Below are 13,448 nucleotides of genomic sequence, written 5' to 3' on the forward strand. Positions count from 1 at the left end.
AGTCGTACGCTGATTGGCTGGAGCTACACCGGGCACCACGCTGATTTGCTAGACTCCCGCTACTCCGCCTACCTCATTGGTTGGAAAAATTGCTCCGCGATTTTCCATTCTGATCTCGCGAGAGTTATCGGCGTCAGTTCTCTCGGCCGGTAGTCTTGGATGGAGCTGTATGACGAGCTGCCCGAGCCGCCGCGGGCTCCTGGTGAGCACACAGCCGGTACATTACTAATCTCACCAGGGCGTCATGTGCTGTCAGCGCCGGAACTGCAGGGCGGGTGCAGTACTCCCCGTAGTCACTAATGACAGGGGGGCGCTGCAGCAGAAAAGTGCAAAATCTTCCTTGTGTTGTGCCTTTTACCCTTTATCTCCAATAATTCCACCAGTGTGACTGCAGTCCAGCGCTGTGTGGGATGGTCTTATGGGGGTGCTGGTTACTACAGATGTTCTGTGTGAACAATATCGATCCCCACCTTTCCCCTGAAAAAAGAAATATTACAAATTGATTATACATAGTTTTATTAGAAATCTGACCTCCCCCCACTGGCATTTATTTGTGCCTCGTGTGTGCACTGTCTGTCCTGTGTGTGCACTGTCTGTCCTGTGTGTGCACTGTCTGTCCTGTGTGTGCACTGTCTGTCCTGTGTGTGCACTGTCTGTCCTGTGTGTGCACTGTCTGTCCTGTGTGTGCACTGTCTGTCCTGTGTGTGCACTGTCTGTCCTGTGTGTGTTTGCGCGTTGTGACCTGTCCTGTGTGTATGCTGTGATCTGTGCTCTGTGTCTGTGCGCTCTGACCTGTCGTGTGTGTGCGCACTCGCTGTGACCTGTCCTGTGTGTATGCTGTGTGTGTGTGTGCGCGTGCTGTGACTTGACCTGTCCTGTGTGTGCGCTGTGACCTGTCCTGTATGTGTGCGTGCGCTGTTATCTGTCCTCTGTGTGTATGCTGTGATCTGTCCTCTGTGTATGTGTGTTGTGACCTGACCTGTCGTGTGTGCTGTGTTCTGTGTGTGTACTCTGACCTGTCCTGTGTGTGTTTGCGCGCTGTGACCTGTCTTGTGTGTATGCTGTGATCTGTCCTCTCTGTGTGTGTGCGCTGTGACTTGACCTGTCCTGTGTGTGCGCGCGCACTCGCTGTGACCTGTCCTGTGTGTGTGCGCGCGCTGTGACTTGACCTGTCCTGTGTGTGCGCGCGCTGTGACTTGACCTGTCCTGTGTGTGCGTGCTGTGACTTGTCCTGTGTGTGTGTGCGCTGTGACCTGTCCTGTGTGTGTGCGCTGTGACCTGTCCTGTGTATGCTGTGATCTGTCCTCTGTGTGTGCGCTGTGACTTGACCTGTCCTGTGTGTGTGCTCGCTGTAACCTGTCCTGTGTGCTGTGACCTTACCTGTCCTGTGTGCTGTGACCTGACCTGTCCTGTGAGTGTGTGCTGTGATCTGTCCTCTGTGTATTTGTGACCTGACCGGTCGTGTGTGTGTGTGTGTGTGTGTGTGTGTGTGTGTGTGTGTGTGTGTGTGTGCGCGCGCACGCGTGCTGTGACCCGTCCTGTGTGTGTGTGTGTGTGTGTGTGTGTGTGTGCGCGCGCATGCACTGTGACCTGTCCTGTTTGTGTTACGACCTGTCGTGTGTGCGTGTGCTGTGTCCTGTGTGTGTGGTGTGACCTGTCGTATGTGTGTGTGTGTGTGCGCGCTGTGACCTGACCTGCCCCATCCTGTTTGTTGTTTGTGTGCTGTGACCTGCCGTGTGTTGTTTGTGCATGTTATGACCTGACCTTTCCTGTGCGTGCGCTGTGGCCTGTTTTATGTGTGTGTCGTGACTTGACCTACTGTGTCCTGAGTGTGAGTGTGAGCGTGCGGGTGCTGTGACCTGCCCTGTCCTGTGTGTGCATGTTGTGACCTCACCGTGCGTGCTTGTGCTGTGGCCTGTGTTGTGTGTGTGTGTGTGTGTTGTGACCTCACCGTGCATGCTTGTCCTGTGGCCTGCCCTGTCTGCTCATCCCGTGCTGTAGGTTAATGTGGAGCCTCATCTGCAGCTCTCGCAGTATGTGTCCGGCCCTGTGCTCCTCTCCCCATTGGCAATGCATGCTTGTCTGAAGTATCCAGTGTGTACAGAGGGTTGGGGCTGGGAAAATGGATGCTGCGACACAAAATATCAGATGCGATTTATAGGACTTGCTTATGGATGGTTTACCGTGTGGGAAGTTCATGTGCACCTCCGCCGGTCAGCGTGTACCTGCTCTGGCAGCGGCTTGTGTAAGAAATACAGGGAGATACACTGCAGAGCTCAGCAGCCGACACTACCAGGTGTATAGAGCCGCAGTGTAGTGCTCTGCACATTGCTTTCATCTAGCTAATCAGTGGGAGCGACTGGTATCGGACACCCACCCATCTGATATTGATTGCCTTTCCTCTAGATAGCTCATCTACAAGTAGATCCCAGATAACCCCTATAGCACCGAACAATCTTTGTAGCCGACCAATCACAGATGATGGCCATTTTGCCAACTATGGTCCCTCTGTAGATCTTTCACCCTTGTGTAATGGACCTCACCGCAGGCTATACTCTGTGTACGTCTGTGTGATGAGAGTTATAGGAGAAGAGGGGAGAAAAACTGCACAGAAAAATATATGGTGCAGATCAAATAATACATGTATATGAAAAAAAAATTATTGAAAAAATAGGACAACACTGACAGATGACGAGATTGGTACAGGTTGTTACGCACTTTGCACTGAGCATGTACATATTTATTTTTTATTATTTCGGATGGTTATACTTGCCCTATTGAAATAAATGTGTATATATTGCGGTCTTGTCTTTTTGCACATATTTGTTTCGTCATGTTTTTAATATATAGTATAATTTTCATGGTGATATTTTTACGGGTCACATGAAATGTATTTCATGCAGCAGCTTTTTGTATGAGTAAGGCCAAGTTCACACTAAGCGTTTTTGCTACGTTTTTATTTTTTTTGCAGCAAAACCTACACTTTGGGCAGAAAAGAAACAGTGTTAAAAGCGCATGTTTTGGTGCATGTCTTTGCTGTGTTTTTTAGGATCCTAATGTTCAGTTTTGCTTCCACCACAGAAGCCTGAACACAGGTCACCAATACAAGACATATGCTCATGGAAAAAATACACATACAAATGTAACAGCTGGGCGAGGTGAATTGGTCTGGAATAATTTACCCAAGACCTTGGCAGTGCATTGAGTTTGTAGGACACTGTTTAACTTTCACACTTTGGCCATCCATTGAGTTGCTCACATATTGTGCATCCTCACACCTTGGTCAGCTACAGGCATTGTTCAATTTCACACCTTCCTTGGCCAATTGTTACTTTGTACATATCACTCATTTAATGAAACTACTAATCCAAACTGCCATCTCAGGTGACCAAGGCAAGATGGTAAACCTGGGTTTCATATACTGCTGTACTTGCCTTTTTTCATTTTGTCAGCATTTTTTGCTGAAAAACCGCTGAAAGAAGTGACATGCTCCATGTCCAAAGCATAAAATCCTGATGACAAAAACCCAATGTGTGTGCATGAGATTTCTGAAATCTCATAGGGTATGCTGGTACTGTAAAAAGCAGCTGAAAATTAGCATAAAAATGCCTAGTGTGAACTTTGCCGAAGTCTTTTACCTTTCATCCTTTTTTTTTTTTTCTCCAACAGGAGTATTTTATTACTAATACACTATTCTATTCTTTATGAGATACGTTTATACTCGGCTGCATACTTTATGATTACATATTGATGATGATGTCCGCCTGGATTGGGGTTTATTCCTGGATTATTTTATCCATACCCCTATTTGTACATTTTGTGTGCTCTTTTTAATTGTTTTTAAGTTGTCTGTCGTTGTCCTAATTTTTCATATAAACTTTGTTTTTTCATTTATTATTATATGATGTGCACCGTATATTTCTGTGCAACGCTTCTCCCCTCTGCTCATGCAGCACCCTGAGTTTATTGCTTCTTTCCTCTTTTTCTATATAATGAGTTTACAAGACTGATATCATCCATCTTTACCTGTGTGTAGGACCATGAGTGTAGTGAAAGGAACAAACACTTCATATTAGAATGCACAGAGCACGGATATACATGTATAAAGGTAACAGACCTTTAAAAGATAGGTCGAATTATTTTTTACTCCTTTCCTGTCTATATGATTGCCTTATCTTGAATCCCAGAACATGGGCTCTAATGATGTATGTAGCTGTCTTTAAAAAGAAGAAAAAATTCCCTGCTTTCTGCACCATTCAGTCCACTCTTTTTGTTTTGTATGATTTGGATTCTATACCACCAGATCTCAGCTCCATATTTGCTTTTTTCCCTGTCTGTCACCCTTGTGTGTTCTTCTTTCTATGATGGTCCCTAAGTAATCCCAGCCATGCTCTTCCAGCCCCACCAGGATCGCCCCCTGACCCCGGACCTCTGAACGGTAACTCTCGGGGAAAGCGAAGAGCAGAAGCCAGTGACTTGGACGGCTGTGAGGGCACGCACCAGGAAAAGAAAGTTTGTAAAGGTTTTCACACAACTTAACACTGCACATGGAGTTTGTGTGTCCTGTAAACTGTGAGGGGTGGTCCTGCTGTTTTATTTTAACTTTTTATACTCCATATGCTCAGAGACTAATTAAATAAACGGAGCACACTCCCCTCCCCGGATTAAGCACTGCCTCGTCACTGATGATCCGGTGGTTTTTGGTTTGCAGCGGTACTGTCAAGTCTACATACTGCAGCCAATCAGCGTCTCGTGCCTTTTACACCGGCAGAAGCACTCAGTCCAGTCACTGGCTGCAGTTCTGTAGACGTGACATTGGCCGCAGTGGTAATCTACAAAGACCGGAGCAGCGGTGAACAGGCAGCCCTGGACCTGGTGGATGGTGATAAATAAAAGCTCGCTTTTTTTTTTCTTTTTAGTCTGAGCCAATGTAGTATGAAATCTGGACTTGAGATTGGTGCTTCTTTGGTATTTCAGATAAAACACTTTGATGATGATTAGTCTGAGCCAGGTCCCCAAAGATTTTTCCCCACTCCCCAGGCTGACAAGTACAGCATGTGAAATAAGGATTGAACAAGTCACCAATTTTCTAAGTAAATATTTTTCTAAAGGTGCTATTGACATGAAAATCTCACCAGAAGACTAACAACCCATCCAATCCACACAGGCAAATAAATCAAACCATACTTGTCCATAAATTAGGTTATGTGTAATAATGAGAAATGACACAGGGAAAAGTATTAATCACATAAAGAGAGGTGCAAAAAGCCTTGTAAAGTCACGACACCAGCAGAAATCTATCAGTAATTAGAAAGTAATCCTGTCACTTAGTGAAAAATATTAGCTGGTTCAACTGATGGCCTATAAAAAGGTGTCTCATTACCAAGGTACCACACAAGAAACATCTCATCTTGGGTAAAACTAGTGAGCTGTCTCAAAACCTTCGCAACCTTATTGTTGCATAACATACTGATGGCATTGGTTGTAGAATAATTTCTAAATTACTGAAGGCTCCAGTGAGCACTGTTGCGGCCATAATCTCAGTGAAAAGAACCTCATTTCACCATAAACCGGCCATGACCAGGTGCTTCACTGCAAGATTTCAGACAGAGCATTGAAAAGAATTATCACGAGAGTTGTTCAAGAGAAAAGGACCACTTGTGGGGAGCTACAGGAAGACCTGGAATCAGCAGGTACAATTGTTTCAAAGAAAACTATAAGTAATGCACTCGACCTCCGTGGCCTGTATGCACGCTCACAACGCAAGACTTCATTGCTGAACAAAAAGCGTGTTCAAGTGCGTTTACAGTTTGCACAACAACATTTAGACAAGCCTGTGAAATACTGGGAGAATCAGATCAATTATGCCAATGACACTCTGATCAGAGTGTGATCACAGTGAGCTCTGATTCTCTCAGATGAGCAGAAGATGGATAAAAAAATGTCTCCCATCTTCCCCATTGTGTCGGTTCGTGGAATTTGGACTGCATACTGATGTCATCTGAGCGCAGCCCGATGTTTTCAACAGACTCATTGACTTGTATGGCCGATCAGTTTAAACTCTGGCATGCTGTGTTTTGTTGGGTTTTTTTTCACAGGCAGACTCCGGCAAAGGAAAAGCTCCATTGGCTAATGTTGGTCGGAGTGCAATGTGATGTTTTGTTGGATCATACACGGACCGAAAATATGGTCGTTTGCACAAGCTCTAAAAGATTGCTGTCAGTGTTTAATTTCTGAAAACCCCCTTAAAGGGAGTGATCAAATAAATGGTTACTCATGGTGTAACCAAACATTTAAGTGCACCTTCACACCTACTTGTTTTCTTTCTCTCTCCATCCCCCCTCTTCTTTGTTTGACAGCTCTGGCTTTATAGAGCTAGAGAATGGCGGCACTAGATGGAAAACAAGCAGGTGGAAAGGTGCACTTAAATGTTTGGCCACACCAAGGGTGCACCGAGCGCCTGTACTTGGTGACTGTGCTGGCAGAGTTCCTTTATTGCTATATTGGCTATTGAAAATGGGGATCTCATTGGCTTCAACTAAGTAACTTTGTCTATGGGATCCAGTAGGGTAACTTAGCCCCCCTAAAATGGGCCTCCATCAGACCACATCAGCATGTGATAGAGGAGCCAGAGACTTTTTATTGGTAAATGTTGGGCAGTGTTGAAATCCCATTCACGTTCTTAGTAATATTGAATGTTGTCCTGAGACGACAATTTGTATCTGTGCTGTAATCATAACTTTAATGTGGCAACAGAAAATGTATTTTGTTATGATTTGCTTGTATACCATCATTAATTCCGCAGCACTTTACAGACATTATCATCACTGTCCCCATTGGGGTCACAATCTAGATTCCCTATCAGTATGTTTTTGGAGTCTGGGAGGAAACCGGAGAACCCGGAGGAAACCTACACAAACATGGGGAGAACATACAAGCTCCTTGCAGATGCTGGACTTGGTGGGATTTGAATTCAGAACCCCAAAACCACTAAGTCAGCGTGCTAGCCTTGTATAGATTTCTATACTTCCGTCACAGCCTCATTCACCAGATCATTTTGTTTGAAAAAGTAATATGTGAACCGTCATTATAGAAGCACTGGAGACCTATAGGTGAAATGATCCTCGCTGGCTGCTGAGGCCACAGCGCTCGTGAGCAGAAGGATAGGGGTCTGTAGTATGTGTTTAGGAATTGGTTTATGATGTAGGACCAGCTGCAGCCACAAGGGGGCGCAAGACAACACAAATCCATAATGAGCTGCTAGACGTGAAGTGACACACTGTAATACAGTCTTCCCAAGATCTAGATCCAATTCTATGGTAAGATGTCACTTTATGAATAAAGCCCAAGAAAAGTCACCCAGAATGAGAAATACAACGTTACTGCTGCATCTGACATGGATTTGTTCGGTAGACCTGCCTTTACCAGGAGATTCCTAGGAGTTGTTCCCAGCTTTTACAGTGATGGCAGTCAGCTAGGATGTATCATCACTGTGTGACAGGTGGTGGTTCATTCTCAGGATCGTGGACGGACCGCCATTATTTAAAAAAAAAATGATGGAAGATGAGGCGGAAATAAACCTTTATTAATAGGGTTTTATTGTCTTTTGTATCATCTTAATTACATGTATATGTATCATGGTAGTGCTGGTGGTCAAAGGTTTTCTGGCACAGTTGGGCATCAGCAATCCAATATCTTATGGCATAAAACGTGTCTCTGCTTTTGGTCATAAAGACCTGCACTTCCATGTGAAGGCTGCCAGCCCAAAGATCATGGCCCAAATAGTGATCATGGCTCCTGACTATTTCTTCCCACATTGTGCCCTGGCAGCCTGAGACACTGACCGTAGATCATGGCAGCGCCTGTGTTATCAGTACAGGCTAGTGAATGGAGCAGGCAGAGACTCCATCAGTTAGCTCAGGTCCTCACCTAAGGCGGTTGTTATGCTGCGGCTGGAGCCACCCTACATGATGGGGTAGTGTCAGCCACAAGACAACAGCAAGGTGTCAACACTGCCACATGCAAGACGTGCATATAAGTATAGGAGCATTTACTTACCTGCAACGTTGTTCTTTGCTTTCTTTTTGTCCCACAATGTAGGAATTCTGTCTTTAAAAGCTCATGTAGCAGAAAGGAGGGGAGAAAGGGAAGAATTACAGGATGCCCACACGGTGTGCGATCTCAGCGAGGAACGTGGGCCTGTGCTGGCCAACATGTAAGTGTAAGAGAAATCATGGATATATATTCTGTAGCCTGTGGCTCCAAGATCAGTGATCTGTATACAGTATGTGTCTATTGGGGGTCCTCCGCCGCACAACCCCCCAGTCCACTGATTGAAGTAGCTGTCCCACACCAAGGCCAGGTCCCAAGTGCAAATATACTGACTTTGCCTCCTATTTTTCCTGAAAGTGCCTGCACCAAATTATGGAATAGCAATCTGTAGTGATTATTGAATTTTTTTTTATATGCGTTTTTGTTGCAGAATTGAAGCCGTGTTTATTACAGAAAACCTGTATTCTGCATTTTTTTTCAGGTTCCCCATAAACGGCCTATATAGAAGAACCTAAAGTTCTATAACGCCATTAACTGCACAGTGTACAGAAGTTTTGACGAAATCCTTACCACTTTGCTTGACGTGGTAAATGCAGCAGATTTTCTGCACAAAAAAAACAGCAGAAAAATGCAGTGTTTATGACCCAAAGTGGCACCGCTCTAATGTGTAGTGACTGCCGATGGTACCTCAGCTCTCTCCTACTCATCAGAGGGCTAATGGGGATAAATGGCGGCTGTAACTGCACGCTGTGGGTTCTCCTTCTTGCAGATCACGCCTTTCATACTATGCAGTATTTGATGGCCATGGCGGGAGTCGGGCAGCACGATATGCAGCGCACAATCTGCATCTTAATCTTGTGAAGAAGTTGCCTCGCGGTAAGTCACGGTTGTGGCGTTCTGGCCCTCAGTAATAACAGAGAACGGAGTCATGAGTCCTCTCTTTACAGGAGATGGAGGCAGCGTGGACAAGACCATAAAGAAGAGTCTGCTTGAGGCTTTCAGGCATACTGATGAGGAGTTTCTGAAGCAGGCAGCCAGCCAGTTGGTGTCTTACTGATTTCTGCAGCCGTAGGAATTAACGCCTCTTTGCATTGTTGCCTTGTCATTTCTGTTTTATTCTGTAGGAAGCCATCATGGAAAGATGGCACAACGGCCATTTGTGTACTGGTTGCAGATAACGTCCTCTATATTGCCAACCTTGGGGACAGCAAGGTGATTACTAAACCCTTTTTTTTCCCCCCCAATGCAGAGCGAGTGTCAGTCGGGCTGGTGACGCGGTTACAGCTGCTGCTCTCTATACTCAGAGCGGTGACTGAACCAGCACCGGCGCCGCCCTGTGACTGAAACCTGAACGCTGACTGGGGTAATAAAGTAAATTTTCTCCCCACAGCGTTCGGCTAAGTGCGGGCACCAGGCCGGTTAATAACTCTATAGTGTTTTTCCTGGTACCAGGTTACCTTTAAACACAACGATCCAGCGATGAGGTTACAGGTCAGACTTCTCCAGTACCCAGTTCAGTACCCAGTTATTAGTTGTTATTACAGTGGGCCATGTCTGGACAGATATTTCCTCTGTGGCAGAAAAATAACATTACATGGTAGCCATCCAAACGAATGTCCTTCTAGCAAATCCAGGGAGGGTCGGGGAACACCAGAGTGACGTTTTAGTTGCCATTACCTTCGGACTGGTGTCCAAATTGCATGAGACGGTCTGTGACCTGATTTGTGAGTCTTTGGCTTCTAAGATGAGTAGGAATATGTGCTATTTGATCTGCGGCAGAGGGTAAAAGCCACAATGAGATCCGAAGCCTAGACTGAGATTTTCAGATCCACAGCACTGGTCCATTTGCTCTACACAGATTTTTTTTTTTTTTTTTTTTGCAGTGTGTGTTTGAAATATTGTAAAAAGCGGCCAATGATATTCCTATTTGTTTGAATAGCCTTCTGCCTTGGCATAAAGCTTAGATTTTGTTGCACTTCTGCCTTTTTTATTCCAGTAATCTTATGTATTGCGTTCCTTATCTAGGCTTTGCTCTGCAGAATGAATGAGGAAACCCAGAAACCCACTGTTTTGAGTTTGAGTAAAGAACATAATCCCACTCAGTATGAAGAGAGGATGAGAATCCAAAGAGCAGGAGGCAATGTGAGGTGGGCACCGCTACAATGCGTCACATACATGTACACCTGGCTGTTTGCAGGGAATTCAGGCAAAAACTTCTATTCTCAGTGAATCCTAAAACTGTCATGTACCTGTATCATCTACATAATCATATAACCCGCCTGGGAGGGCAATGGGAGAAACCGGCTTATACTTCCTGAGATGTTTTTAAGTTTTCGTGTCTACAATTATTTCTTGACGTTCTTCCTTCAGGGTGGAGGAGCCCCTCGCTCTCGGGTGTGTACAGTATTCTGCAGAATCAGTAAATTCTGTGAAATGCCAGGCAGTTATCTGTATAAGCCACACTGCCGACGCCGCTCTGCCCGAGGGTTCAATTTGCTAAAAAAGTTTCACCAAGATATGGACTGAGCCATGCCTCCCTGCTGAAAATCTCTTATATAACTCTCCAGCTAAAGATATGCAGACTGCTTTCTTGGGGAGAGTGTTTTTTTTTTTTTTGTTTGTTTTTTTCCTTCCTGCTGCTTCTTTGCCTGCACGAAAACATGGCTTTATAAACTGTAAAGTAAAACCACACAAATCACTACAGCTTTCCACATTTGTTAGCTCAGGCAATAATATTGGACGAGAAGGTCATGCTCGTAAGCGGAGATGCAAGTCATCCTAAAGGCGATGGATGGTGCAGAGGTCAGGTCTCGGTGCAGCGACTAGAGTTCCATCCATATTTTTTTTGAGATCTTTGTGCACAAGTGTACTATTGTTCCCATACTGTTGCCACAAAGTTTGAATCTTTCAATTGTGTAAGTCCCTGTGTGCTGTGACAATCAATATTAAGCCCCATATATTACCCCTCCCACCAAGTGTTGCAGAGGGCACAAGGTTCTGGTAGATGGTGTGCTCAGAGCAGTTGTTAACCTAGATTCGTGCAATGTGACTTGTGATTCATGACTTTGAACAACATGCTGTCATTGCTTTAGAGACTTCTTGGGCTGATGTCTCTTCAGGACACAGTTTGGACCTAAATGGTCAATTTTGGGCTACTCCGCACCCGTGTTCCCGCTTTATGGGTGTTTGTGATGTACCGTTTCTTGGCTGAGTTCTTACTATTCATAGTTGCATCACAATAATACTATTACATTACCACTAAAAGCTTTGCATGACCCTGGTCCATCAGCCACGTTGGTAGTCTGTGGATGCCAGGATCTAACCCTTGAGACATATGGTTCAGCATCCATGGGTTTCCAGCGTGGTCACAGGACCAAGGTTCTGCAAATCTTTTTGCTCACTAAATACGTACAAACATCGGCTTTATTCTGATGATAAGCAGTGGTAAATGTAACCGTTGTCTCCGTTATCTGGTCGTCCCTGGTCTTAGTGGTACATTTAATAAGGGAAGTCTTTTAGGCATTCTCATGACCGTAGTGTGGGGAAACAAAACATACAAAGGCCTGTAAACCGCCCGGAATATGATTAATGGCAATGAATAAAATAAAGGACGCTCAGATTTGGGACAATGCAACTTTTTCTATTTGGGGTAAAACCCTGATTCTGGTTTCCCAGTAAATTTACTCTTCTGTTAAACAGAGATGGTCGAGTCCTTGGGGTGTTGGAGGTGTCACGCTCACTAGGAGACGGGCAGTACAAGCGTTGTGGTGTTATCAGCATCCCGGATGTCAAAAGGTGTCCACTGACTGACAGTGACAGGTAAGTAAGGCCATCGCTCACCAGCACTGCGGCTACTCGACCATTTATCTTACGCCCTGGGACCTTTAAATGGCTCCTAGGTGGCTATAATCAGTCATCTCTATATACCTTCCCACTAGACAGGTGTTTTTTCAATTGAATATAAAGGAAACCACAAGACCCCACAGTGTGTAGCCAGCATTGTTGGCCACAGAAAGTGGTTGTCTCTGCTGGAAGCTTGGAGACCTGGCATGTTCTTTTTGGGTAGAGAGCAGGTGGTAATACACCATGAGAATCCTGCTCCAGTTTATTGGTCTGTTTACTTACATTCCCCAGGAAATTAACATTTTTGAGTGTCTTTTTCTCATAACTTTGCGCCATAATGTCAGGTCGTAGGAACATATCTACATGACAATTGCGCTCAGTTGTCAGATTATTATACACTTCCACCAGGAATTAGAGGAGCAGTACAACACAGATGCGTCGTAATATCACTTTCTAGAATTGCGTTTGTATTTTAGGTCCTCCTATTGTATCCTCTTCGCAAGGTTGTAGATCATTGATTATAAGCGTGCCTTTACAATATGACCCACTTAGTTCTTCCTTGCTTTTGAATACCTTGTCGATGCACGTTCTTTAAGGATCGTCTCTCATGTTGTATTGAACCAATGATACTACTTTTTATTTGTTTCAAGGTTTGTTTTATTAGCCTGTGATGGACTTTTTAAAGCCTTCTCAGCAGATGAAGCGGTGAACTTCATCCTCAGCCATGTACAGGTGGGTTTCTATAGCGGGAAATCTGTGCGGCTCAAGACGTTACTTATTAAAGGGACATTCCAGGAAATGAGTCCAATTTAACGTGTCTGTAAAATCCTTGTCATCTGCAGGACGAAGGCTCTGAATCTGAAGACATGGATGCTCAATATGAATCTGCCTGCCACCGCCTCGCAAACGAAGCTGTGCGCCGGGGCGCCGCCGACAATGTCACTGTGCTTGTAGTACAGATAATGCACTGATGTGGTGGAAGGATGGCGGCAATTAAATGGCAAACCATTACATTAATGCCAGGTTCACATTGGAGCGTGGTGGTGAGGCAGAAAGTCACATTACTACGTTATCTAGAAATTATGGCAAAAATATCATCATACACAGTAAGACTGTATTTTCTTAGACCAATAATTTCTCCCTTTGAAGTCAGCTAGGGAAAGAAGTGCTGCTCTATATTGTGAGAGATATCCTGCTCATTTCAAAGGCATTCTGTTTATTCCTTCTTGGAGAAAAACAATATTATAGAAACCCCCCCCAACACGACTGTGCGGACCCTAGTGCAGCGACAGCCTTGTCTTTCAACCTGGATTATCACTAAACCTCTGAAACTCTTTTCCATCAGAGACTTTATTCAGCACCGTGCCATTATGAAAGCTTTTCACTGAAATACTGGGATATGATGGATCTCTGGATTTATGTTAAGGTAATGATAAATTATTTATGCTTGGAAGCCTGTGAAGTCGGTATATATTATACCATCCCACGATACCATTATTGTTTGTGACATTGTTTCTGATCCTGTATATTTCAGTAAAATATTTCACATTTTA

The 13,448-nt window shown here is 44.6% G+C and overlaps 1 protein-coding gene across 2 annotated transcripts; it reads left to right on the top strand.

Moving 5' to 3' along the window:
* Window positions 1–13,448, top strand: ILKAP (ILK associated serine/threonine phosphatase). 2 transcript variants are annotated; one of them, XM_077291036.1, is made up of 10 exons: window positions 1–202; window positions 4,400–4,522; window positions 8,101–8,215; window positions 8,822–8,928; window positions 9,000–9,093; window positions 9,177–9,264; window positions 10,078–10,199; window positions 11,752–11,871; window positions 12,546–12,627; window positions 12,738–13,448. In XM_077291036.1, exons 1-10 carry the CDS (start codon window positions 160–162, stop codon window positions 12,864–12,866), a joined length of 1,023 nt encoding a protein of 340 aa, XP_077147151.1. In that variant the 5' UTR covers window positions 1–159; the 3' UTR covers window positions 12,867–13,448. The 2 variants fall into 2 exon arrangements, with proteins under 2 accessions (XP_077147151.1, XP_077147150.1); XM_077291035.1 differs by having other exon boundaries at window positions 88–217.

This window comes from Ranitomeya variabilis, chromosome 2, assembly GCF_051348905.1.
Source record: "Ranitomeya variabilis isolate aRanVar5 chromosome 2, aRanVar5.hap1, whole genome shotgun sequence".
NCBI lineage: Eukaryota > Metazoa > Chordata > Amphibia > Anura > Dendrobatidae > Ranitomeya > Ranitomeya variabilis.